Raw genomic sequence first — 27,127 nt, 5'->3', positions numbered from 1 at the left:
TTCTGGGGTATCTTTCCTGCTATTCATCACAATTTTTCAACAGTTAATTAGTGGTCTGAGAATCTCATGTGTGCTCTCTCAGTGAGCGCCCCAAATCTAACTGTTCATACTCAGACCTGAATTGTTTCTCTTCTTTGTCTAACGTTCTTCCCACCTACCTTAGGCTTTGATTTCTCCTCCGGTGATGTTTGCTTCACTCTTTCCAATCTGGAAACCAACCTCCTTGAAAAGTGCTACCTTTTCTCATAACCATCCACGCCAGGCAGCAAGTCAGTATCTTCTGTGCTCAGAGTATTTTCAAAAGTTCTTTTCATTACTCCTAATATTTTAAAAGCCTTGGCTTACCATGGGCTAACATCTTCTTGACACTAGACTGATTTTCTTCTACACTACCTTCTTCCCATCTTTACTGCATTCTTTTGAATAGGAGCTTTTTCTTTCCTTTTGAAAAGACAAGCTATCTGGGCAATTGACATCAGTATTTTAGATACTGTGCCCACATTTTCACTTTTATTGTAATTGCTTACATCTCTATATCAGAATTGTGTTTCTGAGAGCCTCCCAACCTCCAGAGCTGTCTTTTTCTCTCAGAGTCTCGAGCCCAGGATCACACCAACAGTGTAAGTATACATAAAATGTTTTTAAACTGAGATGCAATGAGCTAACACATAATGCAAGTGTGCTGGTCTACTTCACATTTTGCTACAATCAGGGTCAACAAGTTGATAGATAATAATGAATTTTAAAAGTAAGATTCCATGCAAGTTTTAATAGAACAATTTTCCCCAACTTTTTCTACGTTAACTTAGTTTTATTTGAAAATCAAAAAGTGAAATCCTTTCTGTTTAATTCAGGAAGGATTCACCTTGAATGTCAGCATTATAACCAGAGTTAAGACTTACTTCCATCTTGACTTTCTAGAATGCATATTTTCATAAAGTGAGATACTAAGACATGTACATCAATTTTGATGACTGCCTTTTCATTAAGAACATTTTTCCATGTCCTTAAAAATTCTTCCCAAACATTATTTTTTGTAGCTGCCTAGTACTCTATCACATGGTATTATGGTTTAAATTTGGCTCCCAAAAAAGATATGCTGAAGCCCTGAGGCCCAGTAACTCAAAATGTGACCTTATTTGGAAATAGGGTCCTTGAAGATGTAACTCTTGAAGCAAAGGTGAGGTCATAGTGGAGTGAAGACACAGCGACAGATGGAAAATGCCACGTGAACATGGAAGCACAGAATGAAGCCAAGGAATCCCAAAGATAGCTGACCACTACCAGAAGCCAGGAGAGCGGCATGGAACACTTTCTCCCACACTGCTGACACCTTGATTTCGGACTTTCCCCAAAACCGTGAGGGAAAATTCTGCTGTTCTAAGCCACCCAACTGGTGATACTTTGTTACAGCAACCCAAAGAAACTACAATACCCATGGTATATATAGCATGACTTTTCTCGACCATTCCCCTATAGAAGACATTTAGTTTCCAGTTATTCCCCTATGAACAAAACTGCCAAGAATACTTTATATATTTTTTATTTGCATTTTAAGTTATTTCCATGGAACATACTCCAAGTAGAATTACTATGTAAAGGCATATAAATATGTCAAGGCTTTGATGTGTTTTGTCAAAATAATTTCCAGAAAGTTCTATGTTCCAGAGTACTTATTAATTTTTCCTATTTTTAATAAGCAAAGAAAGATAGAAAAGAAAGAGAGAGCAATATGTAATTTAAATTTGTATTTCTATAATTACTAGTGAGAATAAATTTTTTCATGGTTATTAGTTATTTGAATTACCTTATTTTTAAGTCATATGGCCTTACAGAAAACACCTTTCATCTGCATGGAAAAACACTAACCTTTCAACATATATGAGAAGACAAAAATGAAGATATATTGAAACTAATATGAAATCTAAAATCTACAAAACCAAATTCAGGATCATAAGTCTTCCGATTATCATAACTGAAAATACTTAAAAGAAAATTATTACAATCATGCAATTATTCTTCAAAGTCAAAGTGGGCTAGGAGGAAAGAAGATGAAAATATATTTTCCTTTCATATAAGAAAAGTAGTCTCCTTAGATAATGTTCATTTTGTATATACTTTAGTGATTAAGATTTTCTTTTTAAATGAATCCCAATATTGGACAATGAAATATCAAGTATTTTTGAGGCACAAAATTGTCTTTAAAAAGCAAGGAATATGTAATTTGCAATTTCCCCAAAATAAAACACTTTCTCATTCCAATTCTTTATATAAAGTGACAAATATGAAAAAAAATAAAAATAAAAAGAAATTCAAACACAAACGGCCACTTACATTAGAGCCCTCCTTTGCTGAAGATTTGAAATGCACGGGTTTGGGCAATGTTAGCGTTCCTTTTATGGAAATAGTAGGAGAGTCTCCACAACTAGAAGGCCAACTTAAATCTCTGCACTAAAAAAATTAAAAATACAGTTTTAATTTTACAAAGGACCCTGACAATACAAATACTCGATGTATTTCTTGAGTTAATGACTTAAATACAAACTATAAAAGTAAAACGTTAGTGTACTGAGAACTTCTGTTTCGTCTACAATAATCGGACATTTAATGTTCCGGACATCATATCAATTTCCTTCTTGGGGTTAAAACCACAATTCCATCAGACCTACAGATTTATTTTCTTTAGAGTCTTCTAAAAATATTGTTTTCTGCACAATACTACAGAATCCTAAATTCCAAAGAAAGTATTTTTCTGTTCCCCCAGAGCGAGCAACAGATGTTTATAATGAAAATATTCAGTTTCGTAAGTAAAGTTGGCATTAACTAAATTAACTTACCTGCAGAACTGTGATCCAGATCTGCTCTACTGAAGAATTATAAAACACTTTCACATTCAATCTCCCAAAATCTCTTTCATCTCCTGACAGAGTAATTGTATCTGAATTGTGAAAGGACAAGAACATTTGAAATGCTATGCAATCCTTCTAATCCAATTACGCTTTGATACAATCCAATTTTAAGAGCACAACTGAAAAATGCCATAATTATTTTTTTTAAGTTGCCACTTTAATAAGACAAAAATCACACTCCCATGTTATCACTGGAGTGCTAGGGGAAGATCTACTCTAAAAAGTACATGGCTTGGAAACTTAACTTAAATATAGCCTGAGACTTAAGTTAAAACAAAGATAAACTTTCCCAAATAACACTCCCTTTAATCCTGGATGCTTCCGGAAGTTCCTTCACTAGAATACTTCAAAACAAACAAAAGGAATTTAACTGCTTTGTGTGTTTTAAAGATGCATTCATAGCCTGAACACTAAAAAATGGGCCACCTGATCTGAGTATTCATATGCAGGTAACAGATACAACCATCTAGAGGTTTTCTTCTTTACCTTACCACATATATGTTCAAATTACTATTAGGTAGAAATCATTCCCTTAAAAAAAAGAATATAAAAAGAAGGCACTTTATTCCTTACCCAGGCTTCTGTTACTGCCCTGGGAATTTTTCCTTGAAGAAGAAGTACTAGGCATGCTGGACCATGAATCATGTCTCTAGAGATAAAAAATTGTTCTTAAGTCTGGTATCGCACATCAAACTTTAAAGATTCTGAAACTTACGCCCCAACACCCACCCTAGTATTAAACTGCATGCTAACCACGTTGACACTGTTACTGGTCAGAATTTCCCTCCTTTAGACAGTAAAGGGGGAGAAAAGCTTTCTGTGTGTGTTATCAGGAAAATACTCAATAGCTTACTTGATCACATATGGGGAAAGCCTTTGCTGTTTGGGGTTTGGTTTCGTAATAAGGAAAAAGAGGTTACTACTGCTTGTTTCCTACTTGAAAGTACCGGTAAAAATAAGAATACATTCGGAAGGGCCCTGTTACCTAAAAACCTGTTAAGTAGCAGTCATCGAAGCGTGGTCCCTCTGAACTAGCAAGATCACTACCACCGGGGAACTTGCTGGAAATACAAACTGAAGCCCCAGTACAGAGTTACTCAACCAAAAAAGCTCTGGGGGTGAGACCCGCAAGCTGTATTCTCACAAGTTCTTCAACCTATTCTGATACACATTCTAGAGTTGGTGCTACAAAGAAGTAATTCTGCAAAAAATTAACTCGGCTGAGGATTACGAAGGATTATTTAGAATACATTTCCATTTTAACAAAATACATGTATATACGTTCACGTGGAAAAAAGCCCGGAAGTACACATAACAGTATTTTCATGGTGCCTTTAGTCTCAGTTACAGGAATATAGGTGATTTATCTTTTCACTTTGCTTAACTCTATTTTCTAATTTTTAATAATAATCACAATTTACTTGTACTTTTAAAAGAAACTCTTTAAACACCAAAAAGTTATTCTATTTCAAAAATAGGAGGATGCTGTGTTGATATTAATGAATAATTAAAATCCTGTATCTCAACAGAAATACTAACTTTTGCTAAGTAGGTAGCTATGTTCAAAAAGGAAGGTTAAATCAATAAGCACTTCTAACCATACCGTTTTAAATTCCGATTGCCTGAGTACATACCAACTGAGAGATGTAAAATTCATTAAAAAACAAAGAAAAAGAAAAAAGACTGCCTTTTAGTATTCAGCTGAGAGCATCCTGAAAAAATGCACACAGGAAATGCCAAGTGTTCATTATTCAGATATTACCACGGATTTATCTACAAAAGATCTACACATCTTGCTTCTAACGTAATTCACACCTTCCCCAATTTTTAGCTTGAAAATAAATTATCGTATACAATTAAATTTATATCAATAATTCACCTGCATGAACCGCTGAGATGAACTTGTAAGATCAAACATAGACTTGCTTAGCCCAGGGGAACTGGGTAGTTTGCTGGTCCTTAAATCACAAACTACGAAGGGACATGGAAAAAATTCTTTATATTAAAGAAACACTGGAATTTTACTTAATCACCATGAACTAAATCTCTGTAGGAGTGCATCATGAATATTAATGCAATCTACTTAAGAGAGAAAGTCTACTAAAGTTTAAATTTTTTTTCAATTATTTTACTTTTGTCCTAAACAGAAACCAACATAAATCAAACAACACATTTTCACAACCGCATCAAATACCAGCAGGAGAAATTCATTCTTTGTGCTTACATTACAATCCTTCGTTCCACAGGAATACTCTGAGAGAATGTAGGTCTTCTGTGCGACATGCGATTCAACTACATAAAAAGCATCTACCACATTAAAAAAACAATACTGAATTCCATGTGTTCCTATATTTCTAGTTTATATTTCTAATTTCCCTCCTAAACTAGAAGATTCTTTTTTTTGAAAGATTTTATTTATTTGACATTTGATAATTATTTGAGAGAGAGAAGGAGGGAGAGACAGCACGCACGAGTGCACAGGCAGGGGGAGCAGCAGGCAGAGGGAGAAGGAGAAGCAGACTCCCCGCTGAGCAGGGATCATGACATGAGCCAAAGGCAGACACTTAACCAACCGAGCCAACCAGGTGCCCCCCCCCATTTTTTAAATTTTATTTATTTATTTGACAGAGAGAGAGAAATAAACTAGAAGATTCTCAAAGAATGGAACTCGGTATATTAACTGTGTATTCTAACACAGTGTTGAAATAAATATTCAGGGGCACCTGAGTGGCTCAGCCATTAAGCATCTGCCTTCGGCTCAGGTCATGATCCCAGTGTTCTGGGATCCAGCCCCGCATCGGGCTCCCTGCTCAGCGGGAAGCCTGCTTCTCCCTCTCATACTCCCCTTGCTTGTGTTCCCTCTCTCACTGCCTCTCTGTCTGTCAAATAAATAAATAAAATCTTTTAAAAAATAATAAAATAAATATTTAATACTTCTGCCTTGTTTTCAGCACCTCACCCTGAATTCAGTTGTTGAAATAGCTATATACATTAAAAACTTGAAAAACAGCATTTTGTAATCAGATTTGTACATGAAAGTCTAAAATTGGTACAGTCTTCAAATATTACACTAAGAAAGTTCTATGATCACATAGGCATTTTCTGTTTTCTTTACATTTGTAATCTCATCATGAGTTTGTAAATTTATAATTTTCACTGACTAGAGCAGGAAAGAAAAAAGCTAATAAATATCTACTATAGAATTTCTGACTGGATAGATGATATATAAAAAAAAACGAAACTTTTCAAAAAAGAACAAAACGGCATTTGGAACTACCAATACACACAATTCATGAATCCTTTTACATTAGACAGAATACCACAGAGATGTCATAACATTTATCATATCACTTCTGAAGCCCGCTTTTCTCTTATTTTTTTGTTTTGGATAATAAAAATCATCTCTTCCAAGGTCTGAGGTTTCATTTGATTTCTACATTTGCTAGAGAGAAACACAAAGAGAAAACACAAAAAAATGTCCATACCTGATCCATACAGTCTCGCTGCTTCTGAGCGAGGAGGAAGGCGCCGGCTCAAATCGGGTGAGATGTGCTGATACTTATAGCAGGGGTTGTATATATCATAGCCGGGTCCGTGCTGGGATGAACTGGAAAGTTCTACCTTTCGATCTCCGAAAGATGCTCTGGCAGATCCTAAAAGGAAGTGTTTCCGAAGTTTTACGACACCCTTTTCTTGGACTTATTAGCTAACAGTCGGTGCATCCAAGGCAGAAGGGAAAAAAAATTTGTCTCAAGTAATACCAAATCACATGTGCTTGAAATATAAAAAAACAAGCACACATTTATTGAGCTCTGCATGGAGTATTCTGCCAGGGATCAGCCAAGAACCCTGCTCTCAAGCCAGTCTGGTAAATTTTTGGCATTTTTCTTTGTCCCGTGAACTATTCTGTATTTTGTGATCTGAGTTTCCTTTCATTTTTCTACTTTCGCAAAGAACATTTTTTAAGTAAAAAGATGATCATTTTTTGACGAAGACGCAGAACATTTATAAAAACTGACCACATTTTTGTGATACACAGAGCAATTCTCAATAACTTTGAAAGGACTGAAATCAGAGAGTAATGTTCTCTAACCACAATGCAATAAAGGTAGAAATCAACAAAAAGGTGATTAGAAAATATTTATATGGAAACACAAAGGGCCTAGGATAACTGAACAAAATCTTGAAGGAGAAAAACAAGACTGAAAGATCTGTGCTACTGGGTATTAGGAGCAGAACACTGGCACAATAAGATTGAGCAGAACAGAAAGAGACACCCATTATTTTGTGGACATTAGATTTACAATCAGTGTGACACTGGAAAATAGTGCAGAAAGAATAGTCTTTTCATTAAAAGGTGCTAAGGCAACTGGATATTGATATATAGAAAATAAACCTTCATCTCAACTAAAAAAATTCACAAAATATTAATTTCAAGTGGATTGTGGGTCTAAATTAAATGTTAAAGGCAAACCAATAAAACTTGTATATTTAAGTAAACTTGTAAGACAGTTTTCACAGCCTTAGAGCAGGGAAGAACTTCTTAAATGGAACACAGCATTTATCATAAAATTTTTTTAATACGCTGAACCACATTAAAATTGAAATTTTCCATTTTTCTAGACTATTGAAGAGAGTGGAAAGGTAACCCACGGAGTGGGAGAAGACATGTGCAAGAAACATAACCAACAAAGGGCTCACAGCGAGAATATATAAGGAATTCCCACAAATCAGTAAGAAAAAGACAGGCAAGCCCAAAAATAAATTGGCTCTAAGACTCAAGCAGGCACTTCAGAAGAGGCTATCCAAATAGCCAAAAACATGAGAGGCTGCTCAATTTCATTAGTTGCAAGGCAAATGCAAATGAAAACTTCAAGGAGATTCCACTCCAGACTCACCAGAGTGGTTAAAATCAAAAAGCCTGACAAAAGCAAGTGTTGGCAAGAGTAGTGCAATGTGAGCTACCCAACTCTGCTGGTGGGAATATAAACTGAGGCAATCACTGTAGAAAACAGTTTGGCAAATTCTACAAAGGCTGAGATAATATATACCCTGTGACATGACAATGCTGTTCTGGGACATGTACACAACTCAAATGCCTGCACGTGTGCACCTCGAGACTCGTACGAGAATGTGCGTAAGCATCACTACCCAGCACGGCCAAAAATCGGAAAACACTCAACGTCCATCAACAGTAAAATGGACTGTAGTATACACTTACTACATAAAAACAACTTTGTACATTATACAGAAACACGACTGTATATCATGCCACTGAGAATAAAAATAAATATATTTTTAATAAATACAATAAATATATTGTACGGATATTAAAGCTAACTGAAGCTACTGACAACAATTTGAATGAATCTCACAAAAATAACGTGGAATGAAAGAACCCATAAACAAAAGACTATATGCTGAATACATCATTTCATTTACATAAAGGTCAGAAAACAGAAAAAGCTAAACCGTGACGTTTAGGGATATGTGCTCAGGCGGTAAAAAGGAAGGACAGCAAGGAAGCAATTAACTGTCACAGTTGGGACGCTGCTTACTCTGGTGAGATGGAAAAGAGGGAAGACGGAGGCTTCTACGTATGGCTGGTGACACACATTTGTTTTACCTGAGTGGCGACCGTACACTGTTTTGCTTTGTAACAAATCAAGGAGCTATGGATTTCTGTTCCACTACTTTTTTCTACATGTGCATATCTCGCAATTTAAAAAGGGTAAAACAATAGATCAAATTCCTTTTGAAGTTAAGAATCACATTGGAAATAATATGGAGACATAAAGTTTTTAAGTGTTTAAATTATTGCCATTTTTTCATCCCGTTTAAAATAGAACCCACGGTACAAACCAATACTTTCTGAATTAAGCTAAACCATAAAACAGGTGGCTTCACGCTGAGTTCAGGAAAGAAAAATAAAATATGGGGTTATGAGGTGAGATCTTATCCTCACCCCAGTTCAAATAACTATGTGTGTAATCCAAGCACAATACACAGGCAGAGGGGTGCCAAGACGGAGCTGCGACGCCAGAGAGCTTTGTCAGGAGCCTGTATACCTTAGAAGCCGACCCGTAAATCATTCAGCACACACGTCTGTTTATGGTAACAAGAATACACTGTCAGGAATCGTAGCACCAAAGATGACTCACGACCTTTACAGGCTATACCTAAAAAAGAATATTCTGATTTCATTTTTCCTTTACAGAATTCCAATTTTCCCCTCCAACGGTCTACAGTGATATCATTTTTAAAGTTCAAGAGGAATGTCTCTCAATTTACAGAACCACAGTGCTATAAAACTAACAAAAAGTAACAGTTACTTTACACCTCTCGAAAGCTCTATTTAAAATTTCAATATCTATTTAAAATGCCTTCTCTTAATGGATAGACAGGTATGTGATAAAGCACGCACCGTAAGACGTTAATGACAGAATCTATGTGCTACGAAGCAGTAAGCGACGGCTGTAATGAGACCCATCAGTAAGTAAGCAATGAAACAAGACGCATTTCTAATACTTGACACGTAATTTCAGTTATTACTGACAGTGGTCTGCCTTATCTCCCTCTCAGAATTTCCTGCTCAGCCCACCCCTCACAGGCGCATACACGTACAGCACGCACACGTCTAGACTTAGACACCAAGAACGCTTTCTCGACTCTAATAAAGTCATCTTTCTCTCCAATATGATCAAAATCAGATGGCTTTACCACATACTCATTGAGCCTATAATTTAAGTGTAAACCAATTTCCTCATTCATTCAAATCGACAAGCAATCTGTTTTCCAGTGATCTAATAAAATAGACAAAAGAGGAACTACCACATATTGCCAGGTAAGTATTTTTAATTTTCTGATTATGAAAATAATACATAAGACACCCTAGATGTTTAAGAATACAGAATTTGTTAAATAAATTATGGTACATCTACAGACTTAACACTATGGGGCCATTACAAAGCAATGAATGTGAAATCGTGTTCACAACATGTGATATGAATAAAACAGACCACAAAACTGTTTATGTGGTTTAATCCCAATCCTGTTAACAAGTACAAGAGAAAGAGAAAGACCGATAATTAGGGTACACTGTGGCCAAGAGCTTTTAAACACTGGTTTTTTGGGGTTTTTTTTTAGATTTTATTTATTTATTTGACAGAGACAGCCAGCAAGAGAGGGAACACAAGCAGGGGGAGTGGGAGAGGAAGAAGCAGGCTCCTAGCAGAGGAGTCTGATGTGGGGCTCGATCCCAGAATGCTGGGATCACACCCTGAGCCAAAGGCAGACGCTTAACGACTGCACCACCCAGGTGCCCCTTGAACACTGTTTTTGAGAGACACTGCTTATGTGCAAAACAAGGTGGTGGGCCAAGCACAGGGTTCCTCTTTCCAGGAGGGAGGGAGGGAGGAAGGAAGGGTGGGTGGGTGGGTGGGCTGGCTCATCGATCAATCACTCCTACCAAACCCAAGTCTCCTATAGATAACAACAGTACACTGCAGACCAAAAACAAAATGAACAAAAACCCTGAAGGGACTGGAGAGTGAGAAGAAGCAGGGCATATTCAGGACAGCACTAACTCCTGGAAGAAAGGGAATGGCCACCTGTTTTTAATGACTGTTAGCCTGAGCGCAAGCCAAAGTTGGCACTGCACAGGGCAGATAAAATGCCAAAAGAAAATCCACACTCTTTCTGGACTAAAGAACCAGAGGGCAGAGTTCAGAGCAACCACAGCTGCTAGAAAGTAAGATGGAAATCTTGGAAAGGAGAAAGCCCCAAATTCTGTGAATAAAGTTTGCTCAAATATCCGGCTGATCCCTGAGCACACGTATGCGGGACAGATTCCAATTAAGGGTACAAAAACCAAGCGGAGATAAAAGCTGCCATCAAAGACACAGAATTTGCAGCAGAGTCCAACCAAGTTCATTGCCTGGTTAAAAGAAAAAAGGAAAAAAACAAAAACAAAAAACAACCCTCTCATCTCAGAGTGATATAACAGATTCTGAAGTGTCCACAACATAACATCCAAAACGCAGAATACAATCCAAAATTACTCCATACACAACGAAACATGTAAACGTGACCCATTCTCGAAAGACAAACTACAGAATCCAAACCTAAGTGTCTCAGATGTTAGAATTAGCAGATGAAGATACTAAAGCCCAAAGACACAGAAGAAAATGGGCTTACAATAATGAAGAAAAGAAAATGAAATCACAGCAAAGAAACAGAATCTATAAAAAAGAACCAAATGTAAATTCAACAACTGAAAAACACAACGTCTAAAATAAAAATTCACTGGATGGGCTTAACAGCTGTATGGAAATTACAGAGGGAAGAGAGAGTGAACTTGAAAATCAATAATACCCAATCTGAACTTGAAAATCAATAATACCCAATCTTAAGAAGAAAGAAGAAAAAAAACGCTGAACAACAACGAGCAAAAGAAGTCTCAGAGGCCCATAAAAACAATATAAAAAGGTCCAACATATGTCTAATTGGAATCCCAGAATAAGAAGAATGATGGGGCAGAAAAACATACTTGGAAAAATATTCTAGATTTTGATAGGCGTTTCGATTACACTGTTATATGCACTTGTTCAAACTCAACAAAAACAAAGTTAAAACTGAGGCAGTTCATTGTGTATAAGGTTTAGGTCAAAAGAAGAAAACTAAACAGACACTGAACTCTGGTAAATTACATATATGCTTAAGTATTTAGAAAAAAGTGTATTAATGTCTGCAATTTACTGTGAAATGTGTTCTCCAACCCCCCAACCCAACTTAAAGAGGATTAATAACAGAAAGAGGAATGGATAGACATGTGGTTAAGTACGGTAAAATATTAATGATCGATTCTATGTGGTGGCTATGTGGGTATTCATATTCTTTCAACTTCTCCGTATGTTTGAAATTTTTCATAAAAAAATTTTGGGGGGGAAAACATTGTGACAGCGTTTCAATGGACTAAATCAAATTATTTTTAAAATACAAGAATTACATGTTGTTTCTTCTTATCATCATTATTCCATTGGCCACTAACAACATCAGCCAAAATTTACCCAATGAATCTATCTTACTCAAGCGGCTATTTAGACTGGGAAGTTACGTACAGTGGAATATTACTCAGTCATCAAAAAAGGGAAATCTTACTATTTGCAAGGATGTGGATGGAACTAGAGAGTATTATGCTAAGCGAAATAAGTCAGAGAATGACAAATATATGATTTTACTCATATGCGGAATTAAAAAAACAAAACGAGCATAGGGGAAGGGAAGGAAAAACAAAATAAGATGAAATCAGAGAAGGAGACAAACTATAAGAGACTCACGCTATACGAAACAAACTGAGGGTCACTGGAGAGGAGGTGGGTGGGGAGAAGGGATAACTGGGTGACGGGCGTTAAGGAGGGCACGTGATGTAATGAGCACGGGGTGTTCTATGCAACTGATGAATCACTAAACTCTACCTCTGAAACTAATAATACACTCTATGTTACTTAATTGATTTTAAATTTTTTTTAAAAAGGCCACACCGACACACAGATGTGTTGATTGTGATCAGGTTTCATAAAGGGATCATTCAAAAATATTATAAATTAAGTTCCTCTACAGAAAGAGCAAAACATAAAAAACAAAATATAAATTTATATATAAAAAAACTTTATATCTTTCAAGATATAAAAGAGCAAAATCACAGAAACAATAGCATTTACATGCTATGTGTTGATTTTTAAATCCTGCCGTGGCATTGCTTACCTTCGAGTTCCTCCAGATGTGAGGGAGTTCCTTGTACCCGGGGCTGAATATATGATAGCTTAAACCTGGGCACCACAAATGGTACTTCTTTGCCATCAGACGGTAATTTGGAAAGTAAGTAATCCTCAGTACAGCCAACCTGAGGCTTTACCGAAACAGAACTCAATGGAGGGACACAGACAGTGGTATTTTGACTCTCTGAGACTGCTGCTTTAAAGTCTCTCTCCCTGGAAACTGTGTGTAAAAGAAGAAAAAAGAAAAATCACAAATACGATTGTGGAGTTAGATATAATAATCTAAAGTTAGCATGCTTTGGTATTTACTTAATCATTTTAGAACAAACTGCTGATACAGAAACTACTACGTAGTTTTCCTATCAAGCACTTCTGGAATCTACATTAATTCTGTCCCAGCAATATTTGAGAAATTAATACACTACTGCCAAAGTATATTAACTTATCATAATGGCAAAAGCAGTTCTTAGAGAAACTCATTCCCACGAAAGAGTTCGCAGATGGAAAACAAGTTTATTTGGTGGTTAATTCCACGATGCTTTCAAGTAAAATACTGTCAACAAAGCAATTCTTGCTGTCAGTACTGGTGGTGAACATCAGTCTTAAATATATAAAAGAATTCTAAAAAAGAACCTAAAGGTCTCTAGGTCTACAAAAGCCTTCACCCAATCACAAAATAAAATGTATTTTTACCCTAATATAATAGCGACTCTCCCTGTTCTAGCTTCTATGACCCATTTCACCCCTGTCTCAAATGCTGCGTGATTCCTAAGCTGGTGACGTAGGATGGGGAGGTGAGGGACACCCAGAGTTCATCCTTATGTACAATTAGTATTGTCTACTGACTTCAGAATGAAAGTACAACTACTACTGTGTAGGAATTTATGAAATGTTTTAATGCAAAAAGAAGCCTTCGTACTCAAATATACTAGGAAGCTATGCTCTAGATGAAGGAATACAAGCAAAAGCCAGAGAAAAATAAAGTTCCAGTCATAACTCTGAAGAGATGAGACCACCACGCAATTGAAAGGGAACCCTCCAGGAGTCCTTCATAAAGATGGGGTCTTGATGAAATAATGGGTCTCCTCTCCATCAGGCTTTCATTTGTGAGAGGCATTTTTTAATGCGCTGTTCATAAACTAGAAATTGTCTTTATTCAAATGAAAACATTTGCCAGAGTATACTGTCCCCGAACACACCCAACGCTTTTCCCTCCCTGCCTTTGCCTGTACTACTTCACCCACCTGTCCTGCCTGACCAGGTCCAATTTTCACCTCTTCTTACTTCCTTCTTCTGACTGAGCTGCTGAAACCCCCTCGAGACTCCCACACCAATGCCATCCCCTGGGTAGTGACGTCCCAGGGTGTCTCTGGGTTGAATGTTGAATTTCTCTCTCCCCCCCACGCTCCAGGGTACTTTAATACTTACCTAGTGTGCCCCAGACGTATGTTTCTGTCTCCCCCATGAAGTTAGGAAACATGTCTCACTTATCTTTGTATTACAAAATGCCACAAATAAAAAAGACATTAAATACATGTTTGTTGAAGTCAAAAGAAGCCAAACTCACAATTGTGCTTTTCCGTTTCACCATAAAAACATCCTCTACAGCAGGTCTTTATAAATTCTGCTGCCATTACATCCAATTTCCAATATTCAGCAATGGATACAAACTTCCAATTCTAATATTAATCTGTTGATAGAATAGAAAACAAGTTAACATGATCAGGCTTCATGCCACTAGGTATCACCAAATAAATCATATTATCTGTCTTTCTAAGATGAATGAGGAATACAAAGCAAAAATGTTTAGAGGAAGATAGATTTTTCAACTTACGTGTAATTTTGTATGACCTACGCCTGTTATACGTTATTAAAATGACATACTCAAAAATCACTAACGGAACAATCTCAATGTTAAATCCGGGGGGGAAAAAAAGAAAAATTCACCCTCAATTTTCTTTTTTGCCAGGTATACCCAAATCAATGCCCAAGCAAAATTTCCAAGAAAATATAGCACTCACAAAAAGTGTGAGAAAAATTTCACTTCCTCCAAATCAATTCTTTTGGTAATCCAAAGGTCCTATAATGGGGCCAACAAACAACTTCATACTTTATAAGTTGGTTTAACATTTAGAATTACACTAACAGAAAAATATATCTGAAACACTGTATTACACACACACACACACACACACACACACACAGATACCAGCTACCTAAACCACATACAACATAAACTGGAAATAAAGGGAGTTGGTTTTATTTTATTTTTTTCAAGGATTTTATTTTTAAGTAATATCTACACCCAACATGGACGACCCCAAGATCAAAAGTCATGTGCTATAGTGACTAAGCCAGTCAGGCACCCCGGGAGTCTGTTGTAAGTTAATTAGGAACATAAAATTGTCTAAGAACTTCACATCCAAGGGCACCTGGGTGGCGTCTGCCTTCTGCTTGGGTCGTGATCCCGAGGTCCTAGATTCGAGCCCCATGTCAGGCTCCCTGCTTGGTGGGGAGCATGCTTCCCCCCTCTCACTCCCCCTGCTTATGCTCTCTCTGTGTCAAAGAAATAAATAAAATCTTAAAAAAAAAAAAAAAAAAAAAGAACTTCACATCCAATTGCCCACCTTGGACTCACCGACTTAATTCCAAATGCACTCTCTTCATTTATGCATACTTGCACTCTGTATATTTTTCATGGGAAATTTCAAATGTTTACAAAAGATAAAATGGTATAAGAAAACCCCTAACACCCGGACTAAACAGTTATCAATTCATCGTGAATCTTCATTCATCTCTGCGTCCCTACTTCTGTTTCTGGGATCTGTGAGTAACAAATTTTCTGACTTTACTTCCTTTGTGTGGATGTACTGAAATTGCGCCTTCAATCAAAACAACCCCGGGGGTTTTCACTTCCCCAAAGTGGGAACTCAGATGATGAGGGAGCTACCTGCCAACCCCTGTCGGTGGCTTGCATCTCCCCCTCCCGCAGGTCACAAGCTACAAATTCTCAATGTAATACACTAGCTCTGGCTTCCACACACGGTCACCAACAAATTATTTGTCAAAATGCTGGGCTTTTGCCCATCTGATGGGAAAGAAATGATATCTCGTGTTGTTTTAACTTGCATCTCTTTTACTGTGAGGGTGGGCACCTTTTCATATAGGCTGATCTGTATTTGTTTCTATGAACTCGCTGCTCATTATCTCTGGCCCATCTTTCTATAAAGCTAGTGGTCCTTTTCTGCCTCCATTTTAGACGATTTTTATATACTTGAGAGATTAACACATTATCCATGACATAAGTGGCAAACATTCTTCCAGTTGTCATTGTCTTTTTATGGTATTTTCTGCTGAGAGAGAAAGAATGTGTGTATATATAAATATATGTACACATCTATACAGAAACATACAAGTGTTTGGATACACACACATGTAGTTATACTTATCCATGTTTTTCCCTTTGTGCTTCTGGATTTGGAGTCACAAGAAAGTTTTCCCCACACGTAGGTCATAAAAGACTTCACTCATGGTTTCTTCTAATACTTACTATGGTGTTATTACTTTCTATACTAACAGCCCGCTGTACAGTATGAGAAGATCCAATCCTACCTTTCCCAATTGGCTATTCTGGTATCACAAATACCACTTACTTAAAATTCCATATTTTCTCCAATAATATTAGAATACTGTCTTTATTACAGACTAAATTTCTACATACAATTGGGCTTTTTTGTATTTTCTACTCTCTTCAATTGGTCTGTCTATTCTTGTACCACATTTTAAAAATTATAATGGCTTATACTACATTCTTTCAAATGTAGGAGGGCTAGCCTCCCATCCTTACTGCTGTTCAGTTTCCAGGTTTTCCTAGCTATCCTTGCTTGTCTGTTCTTGCAAATAAATTTCATAATCTGTCTATCCCCAGGAGGAAAAATCTAATAATACTTTCATTGGGATTCTGTTATATTTATAAAGGATTTTAGAAAAAAACGACATTCTGAAGATGTTGTGTATGCCTACCCAGAACATTTGTTCAAGTCTGCGTTTGTATCTTTGGGAGTTTTTACAGTTTTTCTCATATAAATGCAGAACTTTTCTTGTTAAGTGTACGCTTCTCACAAATGGCATCTTTTCTTGCATTGTATCTTGTAACTAGTTGTTTTAAAAATTTATACATTTTCAGGGTGCCTGGGTGGCTCAGTTGGTTGAGCATTCAACTCTTGATTTCAGGTCAGGTCACGATCTCAGGGTCGTGAGATCAAGCCCTGCATCATGCTCTACGCTCAGAGAGGAGTCTTCTTGTCCCTCGCCCTCAGCTCGTGCTCTCTCTCTCTCTAAAATAAATAAATAAAATCTTAAAAAATTTATACATTTGCAAAATCCCTTTCAACCCTAGTTTAAAGAATGCATTCCTTGACCACTCAGACCATATTAATTTCTCGCATTTGTAAACATCTAGTGAACTTAAAAAAAAAAAGAATTTTATATTTTTCTTGACATTTGTGACACTTGTTCTCTCTCCCCTTCCAGAATATAAACTTTTCAGGAACAATATTATACTCACTTTCTACTTCACACTCAGCACCCTATATGATGCTGGGAATATAGTAAGAACTCAGCTAATATGTAGTTGATAGATAAGGGAACAGAGTAGAACAACCAGCTCATATAAAAACACTTAACGAACTCATCAAACCACATTTCTGACCCCAGTCAGCCTGCAAATACTTTACATTCATCATGAGAGGGCTGCGGGAGGACTGGTTAAAAATGATTACTACTTCTGGGGAAAAGGTCCTCCAAGTTGATGGCCTTGAGTCATCCAAAATGAACTGGGGACTACGGGGCAGGAAGGCAGCAAAGGAAACAAGTTTATGTGAATAAGAATAAGGCAGACAGAGTGTGCATGGCCAACTAGTAGAGGGCAGAGAGGTGCACACAGAGAGAATCACACATCAGCAGAGGGTCCCACTCCAGTATTCAACTGATGAGAGCACGCATGCAAGCAAATTGCACACGTCTGGGCAAAGACCACCAGAAAGGATTACAAAAACCATACCAACACTCACCAAGGTTGGTAAAAATGCCTGTCCCCACCCATCAACCTGGGAAAACCACACAATTCACAGGATAGTGGGTAGAATACTCAGGAGGGTCTTGCTTCCCTTGTGAGGAATAAATAGCCCTAAATGCTAGTGTGCTTTCCACCTAACAAATTGAAAAGGCAAGACTCAAAAGGATCAAGCCATTTTCAAAAAAACTATGTCCCAAAGCAAAAAAAAAATTTATAAAAATCTAAATAATATCCAGCACACAAAGTAAAATTCTGGCATCCAATAAAAAATTACCAAACATGAAAAAAAAAAAAAGAGAGAGAGAGAGAGAAATCAACCAATTCTGAGTCCCACCCAGATATGACACGAACAGTTAAGGATATTAAAACAGTCCTGACTGACTCCATATGTTCAAAAAGTTAAGAAGTGATGTGAAATATACAAAAAAAGACCCAACTTCTAAAGATGACAATTATAATATGTGAGATGAAAAAAATACTGGATGGGGTTAAAAGCAGATTAGATATTGCAAAAGAAAAGAGCAATGAACTTGAAGGTACAGTTAAAGAAATTACCTAAAATGAAACAAAGAGCAAAGAAGAATAAACACAAAAGGGTATCCGTGACCCATGGGACAATTTCAAGCAGCCTAATATACACGTAATTGAAGTCCATGAAGGAGATGGCGGAAAGCAGAAAAAATATTTGAAGAAGAAATACCAAAGTTCTTCAAATCTGGTAACTATCAACCACAGATCTAAGAACCTCAACAAACACGAAGCAGAGGAAGTAAGAAGAAAACCACAAGACACATCACGATAACATGACTCAAAGCCGGTGATAAAATCTCAAAAGCAGCTGGAATAAAAAAAGATCTTGGCTTTTATTTTCTTAAATATAGCCCATCATCGTTATTTTATTTTCTTTTAAGATTTATTTATTTATTTGAGAAGGAGGGCAGAAGGGGAAGGGGGAGAGGGAGAGAGAATCTCAAGCGGACTCCTCGCTGAGCATGGAGCTCACAACACTGAGATCATGACCTGAGTCGAAATCAAGAGTCAGACGGCCAACCGACTGAGCCACCCAGGTGCCCCCCCATCATAGCTATTTTAATAATCTATGACGGGTAATTTCAATATGTAAGCTTTTGCAAATTTACTTCTATCTGTTGTTTTGCTGATTCTTATTCGGGTTGTCTTATTTCCTGTGCATTTGGTTATCTTTGACAAATTATTCAGTGACCTTGATACTACACTTGTAGAACTTCTTTAAGCCAAAGATGAAAATATACTCTCAGAGAATATTTGCATTTGCTTACCATATTATTTTATTTTATTTTATTTTATTTTATTTTAAGCAGGCTCCACGCCCAGCATGGAACCCAAGGTGGGGCTTGAATTCACGATCCTGAGATCAAGAATTGAGAGGAAATCAAGAGTCAGATGCTTAACCCACTGAGCCACACAAGCGTCCTTTACCGTATCAGTTTAAATTCATACCTTGGCATAGGACCTAATTTAAAAATGGGAAAAGGATGTGAATAGATATTTCTCCAGAAACAGATAAATGGCCAATAAACACGAGAAGGTGCTTAACAGCATCAGTTATTAGGGAAATGCAAATCGAAACCACAGTGAGTACCAATCCACATCCACTTAGTTTGGGTATAATCAAAAAGATAGACAAAACCAAGTGTTGGCAAAGATGTGCAGAAACTGGAACCCTCACAGATTGCTGGTGAGAACGAAAAATAGTGCAGCTGCTCTAGAAAATCGTCCAGCAGTTCCTCAAAAACGTAACCACAGACTTACCATATAACCCAAGAATTCACTCCCTAGGTCTCTCATACCTACGAGAATGAAAAATATATATCCACACAAAAACTTGTGCACAAATGTTCATGGCAGCGTTATTCATAATAGCCAAAAAGTGGATACGACCCAAATGTCCATCAACGAACAAATGGAAAAACAAAATGTGGTGTATCCACACAAGGGAATCTTATTCAATCTCAACCTTATTAAAAGGAATGAAGGACTGATTTGTGTTACAACATGAAAAGACCCTGAAAACATTATGCTAAGTGAAAAAGGCAAGACACAAAAGACCACATATTGTATCATTTCATTCATATCAAATGCCCAGAATAAGTAAATCCATAGAAACAGAAAGTACATTAGTGACTGCCAGGGGTTGGGGGGAGAGGGGGAAATGAGGAGTGACTGCTAATGGGTACAAGGTTTCTTTCTGGGGCAAATAAAAATGTTCTAGAATTAGTGATGATGGTTGCACAGCTTTGTGAGTATAGGAAAAACCACTGAACTGTACACTTTAAAAGGGTGAATTTTATGGTATGTTAATTATATATAAGGAAAAATAAGATATTAAAAAAATTACACCTTGAAATGTTTTTGGACCACCAACGTGAGATGAACCAGCCCCTACACCGCCCATGGACTGGTGGTTACAATTTCCCAAGGACAGGTTTTCTTCCCCTGTTTTACTTGGCATCAAGGCCACTTTCCTTGCAGATCTTTGAAAGAGGTAAAGTGAGTTTTTGTCCTTGACACCACACACTTTTGGGAATCTCAGAATTAAAGGCAGAGAGTCTTTTGTTAGCTTGCCTTGAATAAGCCCGGGGCTGACTTCTAATTACGCCTCCAGTCCTGCAAATTCACCAAATTCTTAATCAAATCTAACCAAGTTTCCCCAGTTCAGCAAATGCCCTCAGAGCAAATAAGACTTAAGGGCTCCTTCAGTCTCAGATTTTCAGCTTTCTTTTAGATTTTGGCATATTAATTCCTAAATACCTTTTAAAAATATTTAAATAAGCATTCTCAGCTATTTGCAGTATGAAGGTTTTCCCAAATATCTTAACTATATTCCCAAAATGAAAATTCTAATATTTACTGCTCAAGTTAAAATAAACTCTAGTGAGTTAGGACAGGATTTGCAAAAACAAAAGACAGCCTGATATAGTCTACATTAAAGTAGCTTCAGGGGGCTCCTGGGTGGCTCAGTTGTTAAGCTTCTGCCTTCCGCTCAGGTCATGATTCCAGGGTCCTGGGATAGAGCCCCGCATCGGGCTCCCTGCTCAGCGGGAAGCCTGCTTCTCCCTCTCCCACTCCTCCTGCTTGTGTTCCCTCTCTTGCTGTGTCTCTCTTTGTCAAACAAATTAAATATTTAAAAAAATTAAAATTAAAAAATTAAAAAGTATTTTCAGTATTATGGGCATCTGGGTGGCTCAGTCAGTTAAGCACCCAACTCTAAATTTCAGCTTAAGTCACGATCTCAGGGTTGTGAGATCAAGCATGACATGGGGCTCCATGCTGGGAATGGAGCCTGCTTAACATTCATTCTCTCTATCTCTCTCTCTCTCTCTGTCTCTCGCCTTCTGCCCCTCTCCCCTCTCTCCTTCTCTAAAAAAAATAAAGTACCTTCAGCATTATTTGTGACCTCAGCTGATTACAGTAAATATTTAAGATAAAAAATACATTCCAGTGAAAAGTTCACTTTAGAAAAAAATTAATTTGAAAGGGAGTCTAGGTTTAAAAGAACTGTGAGAAGATGACTCGTTCTTTTAGGTATCATGTCTCTTTACACAACTAGTGTAAATAAGATTGCAGGCAAGGATACACAAAGAGACCAAAGAAAGATGAGTCCAGAAACATATGCACACATAACATATATGGAAGCTTGACATATGATGCTTATAGATCACAGGGAGGAAAACCAGAATATTCAGTAAATGATGTTGGGAAAAACTGATTACCTATATGGAAAAAAAAATGAAACTGGATCCCCACCTCACACCACACAAAAATCAAAGGCACATGAATTAAAGACATAAATATGAACGTCAGTATTTTAAAGCTTTCAGAAGAAAATATCAGACTATATCTTTACAACCTCAAGGAAGAGATAAACGTGTTACAAAAGATGCCGAAATCACAAACCATAAAGGAAAAGGCTGACACGTCCAACTACACTGTAGAATGCGCCCATCAAAACCCACATAAAGTAAACAAACAAACACACCCCACATAAAGTAAAAGACAAGACAAGCTACTTACTGGGGAAAAGATATTTGCCACATGTGTTAACTGATAAGAATAAGTACCACAAATAAATAAAGGCAACTATACATCAATTTATAAAAGTAAGAGAAATAGTCAAAAGACAGACATCTCATAGAAGAGGAATTATGGAAGGTTCGACATCATCAATAATTAAGGAAATGTAAATTAAAAACCTCTAATGGAGTACCAATTCTCACCGGCCAGATTGCTGAAAAGAAACAATTCGGATAACTATAAATGTTGTACAGATGTCTCATATGTTGAGGAAGGGAACAAAGTGAACACCTAACACAGTGCCTCTGAGAGTATAAGCTGGGACAACCACTTTATAAAACAATTCAGTTATTATCTAGCAGCCCTGAAGACCCACAACTCTTTCTACTCCTAGGCAAAGAGACATGGATCAGAATGGCCCTAACAGGTGCGCCCGGGTGGCTCAGTCAGTCGGGCATTTGCCCTCAGCTTGGGTCTGGAACTCGGGGTGCTGGGATCGAGCCCCATGCTGGGCTCTGCACTCAGCGGGGAGGCTGCTTCTCCCTCTCCCTCTGCCCCTACCCGCAATCACGTGCAGGCACGCACACGCACTCTCTAAGTAAACGGATAAAATCTTAAAAAAAAAAAAAAAGAATGGCCATAACAAAACAGCTTTTAATGGCAAAAAGTAAAAATTAAATTAAAAAAAAGAAAACTGAAAACAGTCCTAAATACCCATTAACAGGGAGATGGATAAACAGTGGTAAAGTCATACAATGGAACGCTACAGAGCGATAAAAAGTAAGTGAACTATAATGCATCAACATCGATGACTCTATAAATATAACGTGCAAAAAAGTCATGGAATAGACAAAACTAAACATTACATTATTATTTTTTTAAGATTTTATTTATTTATTCGACAGAGAGAGAGACACCCAGTGAGAGAGCGAACACAAGCAGGGGGAGTGGGAGAGGAAGAAGCAGGCTCATAGCGGAGGAGCCTGATGTGGGGCTCGATCCCATAACGCCGGGATCATGCCCTGAGCCGAAGGCAGACGCTTAACCGCTGTGCCACCCAGGCGCCCCTAAACATTACATTATTTACGAATACATACCTATATACTAAAACTATACAGAAAATCAGGGAGCATGGAAAGAGAAAGACGCAGAGAGAAAGATACCATCAGGGCTTTGAAAATACTGACAACGTGTTATCTCTAAAGCATGATATAAGTACAGTGTTTTTTATCGGTATTCTCTAAATCTATGGATGTGTCAAAAGTACTATTTTGTACATATGAAATAATTTCTCATTTAAAAATTAAAGAAATGCATGCCCATGGTAGTAAATATGAAGAATACTGTAAACTACATGAGGAAAATAAAAATTATCAATAATCCCATCACCCTGAGATAACTACAATATTTAAAAGAAAAAATAGGGGTGCCTGGGTGGCTCAGTTGAGCGTCTGCTTTCGGCTCAGGTCATTTCAGGGTCCTGGGATAGAGCCCCCACATAGGGTCCCTGCTCAGTGGGGAGTCTGCTTCTGCTTCTCCTTCTCCCTCTGCCTGTTCCCCTGCTCGTGCTCTCTCTCAAATAAATAAATAAATCTTTTAAAAAAGAAAAGAAAGGAAAAGAAAAAATATAGTGTGTTTTCTTCCACTATTTTATTTACTTTTTTTACAGCCTTATTTACGTACTGACTTGCAGCAAATTGCGCATATTTAAAATGTACAATTTCATGAGTCAAACATATGTATACATCGGTAAAAGCGTCTTCACAATCAAGAAAATAAATAACCCACCAACCCCAAAAGTTTCCTCACACCTCTTTCCAACCATCCTTACTTTCCCTTGCCTCATCCTCAAGTAACCACTAATCTGTTTTCTGTTGCTTTCAGCTAGTTTGCATTTTCCAGAATTTTGTTAGGTGTAGTTTGAACACAGTTTTCGCAGTAGTTGATACATTTTTCCAAAATGATTTACCAATTTACACTTCTACCAGCAGAGTACAAGAGTTCCAGGTGCTCTATATCCTCGGCAACACTTGATTATTGGCCTTTTTCCATTTTGGCTATTATTTTCATATTCCAAACGTAAATACACATAAAACAACATGTCTGAACAGCAACAAAAAAATTAAACTTTCAATGATGATTGAAGTAAAACTCATTATAAAGAAATTTTCACCTAAGAGCATTTTCAATTATTATAATAATAACTGAAGCAAAGGCCCTGACATATGCCTCATGAATTCTGATTTAACCATAATGTCTGATTTCTACATAAGATATTGAGAAGAATCACGGAGATACACAAGAAAGAATACATGACTTAAATGTAAGCTGGGAGTATCACAGTCCTGGAACTCAGGTGAAACGCCATCCAACAGTTTGTGAAAGTGTCACTTTACCACTGGTAACACCTGAACCCAACAGAGCAAAATACCACTACAACAGTGGTCATAATTCGAATGGGGGAAGATGAAAATCTTTCCTATAATAGTTCTATTCAATACGCTCAGCTACTTGCTCTCAGCTTTTCCTACTTCACCATGAGACAGGCACAACGCTGTGAGAAGCACTTTAACATAAAGGTATTATTCTGTTGTCCTTATATTCTTTCCAAACGGACTAGAAACTCCCTTCTACCACCCTGTCACTTCTTCTAATCTTTGTTTCTCAAAATAAGGACTCTACTCTCCTTATCTTTATTTCTTCATTCTCTATTTACTCTTCAAATTCATTCAGAGTATTTGACTTCCATCCTTATCATTTTGCTTAAATTGTGTTTGCTGAGATCAATGACCTCCTATCCTAACTACCAAAGCCAAGACACACTTAATCAGCTCCTATTTTCCAGATCCCTCTGACTCATTTGACTGAGAGAGATTTCTCTCCTGATTCAAACTCTTTCCTCTCCAGGCTCCTATGTACCACTGTCTGCTAGATTTTCCTCCTTCTTTCCTGACTTCTCACTCTCCATGGTTGTCTCTCTACATCACTTAAATGTTGGTATTTCGGCATCCTTGGTCTTCTCTTCTCACTCTACTTACTTGAATGATTTCTTCCACTCCCACAGGACTAACAACCACAAATCCACCATGCTTCTAACATTTACAACTCCTGACTTCAAAAAACCCCAATACTACACATCTGCCAACCCAACAGGTCTGCCAGACATCCTAAAAGAACCTCACTCCGTTTCTCTCAACCGGAATTAACCGGAATCTCTCAATTTGTTAGCTTTATTCATGAATACAATGATAATTCAAGTAAAGCTAAGAAAATACAAGAGATACTTTTGACATACTTTTCTTGAAGGGTTTAAAGAAACACACATTTTTACGAAGACTTTTTCCTGCAGTTATGAGGGTAACTCACAGTCCTTGACAAAAGCTACAATACAACAGATAAAGGTAAATTTCTTCCAATCCCAGCTCTCGAGGGCAAGCAATATTAACTTTCCTTCCAGAAGAACCAGTTTTTAACCCCAATAAAGTTACATATCAAAATATTAAATCGGTAAACAGGGAATGTTGTTGTTAACTCTCAGTATCTTCCAGGCTACTTTTTACAGTAGTAATCAAGACAAATACATACATACATACATACATACAATACATAAATAAATAAATATTCTCCTACATGCCTACCTGAAGTGAGAATCAGAATAATTCCAAAACCCAAAGCAATCTTTCCACATGCTGTGTTTTAAGTATGCTAAAGGAACCAATGTTTTTGGCTTGGCATCTATCTTGGCTATATCTGGACATCTATCTGGGTGCAATATACCCCACAAATCAGCCATACCGTTTCCCTTTATTTAAAGGAAGCAACAGCAAAGAAGAAAAAAAAAAAAACTGGAAGAGACAGAAGCCAAATCTAAAATCAAGCTGGGTGTATAATTCCTGTTTTGCAAAAGCCATAGGGAAGTGACATTTTAACACCCCCTCTCTGCTTCTGAAAGTTTCAGAACCATCACAGAAGACACTCGGCGAATCTGTTCTTATCCGACTCTCCAGGCAAAGAAGTTCGCTTCCCTCTTTCCCGCTTTGCCCAGAGCCCACCTGGGCCCGGCAGAGAGCGGGGCGCGCGGCCGGCCCCGCCGGAGCTAGGGTCTCCCCTCCCTGCTGTCCCGGGTCTCGCCCCCAGCTCCGAGTCACTGCCCGCCCCCGCTCCGCCCCGCCCACCGTGAACGCGGCTGTCGAGGGGCCCCAAACCTCCCCAAGGCTCCCGAGAGCAAGCGTCGCTGAGGAGACCGGGGAACGGTCCCCGGGGCCCCCCAACGCAGGCGACATTTCTAAAGAGTTAAAGGAGATGAAAACCCCTACAGAACCATATGCCCCGTGTGGCTGGGGGCGAGGGGCTCCTCTGCTGGGGCAGGGGCCCCGGACGCCCGGCACGGCGGCGGCGCCAGGCCCGCGCCACGCTGCGCGCCCGGGAGCTGCCCCGCGGCGCACCTGAGCCCGCGGCCCCCTCCCCGCCGGAGACCTGCCGCCCGGCCGCCCCGCGCGGGGTGTCCACGCGCGGCTCCCCGGGCGCCGCCGCCCCACGCCGCGCTGAGGCGGCGCCGCGCGGCTGAGGCCGGTTACCTCCTGCAGGCAGCGGGCTCTCCGCCGTGGCCTCCCGCGGGAGCGGGGCCCCCGGTCACCTCGCGCGGCCGCGCCCTGAGACCCCGCCTCCGACCCCTCCAAGTCCGCCCCGCCCCCTCCCCAGGTCCGCCCCGCCCCCCCGGAGGTGCGCGCCGAGGGGCGGGGCGGGGAGGGGGAGGGGCCCCCGGCCGAGTACCTGAGCGCGCTGGGCCTGCGCCCTCTGCCCCTCCCGCGTCGCCGCTCCCAGCCCGTGCTCTGGCTGCTCCCTCTGGAAAGGTCTAACTCGGAGCCAGGCGTAGTTTGGAGTGCATGGAGGGGTCAGAAGGGAGATTAAAAACTAAAGGAGGTATAGGACTGATGAACTTCTTTGTATAGGGAGGAAGGAGCAGTCCTTCTTGCCAGAGGTGTGGATGAACCCTTTTCCTGGAAACAGAAGAACAGTTTTCTTAGCTGCCTTGTATTGTTACCGTAAGAATCAGTCTGCCTCTTCACTTCTGTGGCTTTATACCTACTACCACCTTGCCAGCAATAGGTATGTTGGAAGGAATCCTAAAGGTATCTACTTCAACGCCCTGGCGCCCCATATTACGCTGAATCCCCTCTAGCACCCTGGCAAGGAGTGGACTGGCCCTTTTATGCCTCCCATGGTGGGAATCTCCACACTGTTCTTAGAAAGTTGTTGAGTGACTTCCTAGGTGATCTGTTGATGAATGGCTCAGCTTTTGAAAAACT

General features: G+C 38.7%; 1 protein-coding gene across 2 annotated transcripts in view; it reads right to left on the bottom strand.

The window, feature by feature from the left end:
- The window catches only part of TC2N (tandem C2 domains, nuclear), a 34,815-nt gene extending 8,334 nt beyond the window's left edge, over positions 1–26,481 (bottom strand). The window contains exons 1-8 of one of the 2 annotated variants that reach the window (XM_026515439.4): positions 26,396–26,481; positions 14,256–14,378; positions 12,675–12,908; positions 6,395–6,562; positions 4,789–4,880; positions 3,483–3,558; positions 2,838–2,938; positions 2,335–2,451 (exon numbers count right to left, since the gene is read on the bottom strand). In XM_026515439.4, the coding sequence (XP_026371224.2) occupies positions 2,335–2,451; positions 2,838–2,938; positions 3,483–3,558; positions 4,789–4,880; positions 6,395–6,562; positions 12,675–12,908; positions 14,256–14,322 (855 nt within the window). In that variant the 5' untranslated portion in view covers positions 14,323–14,378; positions 26,396–26,481. Of the gene's footprint in view, positions 1–2,334; positions 2,452–2,837; positions 2,939–3,482; positions 3,559–4,788; positions 4,881–6,394; positions 6,563–12,674; positions 12,909–14,255; positions 14,379–25,456; positions 25,947–26,395 lie in introns of those variants that run through there. The other variant, XM_048219881.2, reaches the window with a different exon arrangement.
- Between the last annotated feature and the right edge of the window lie 646 nt (positions 26,482–27,127).

This window comes from Ursus arctos, unplaced genomic scaffold, assembly GCF_023065955.2.
Source record: "Ursus arctos isolate Adak ecotype North America unplaced genomic scaffold, UrsArc2.0 scaffold_25, whole genome shotgun sequence".
Lineage (NCBI taxonomy): Eukaryota > Metazoa > Chordata > Mammalia > Carnivora > Ursidae > Ursus > Ursus arctos.
The sequence above is the reverse complement of the archived record's forward strand: the minus strand, read 5'-3'. Positions and strand labels throughout refer to the sequence as shown.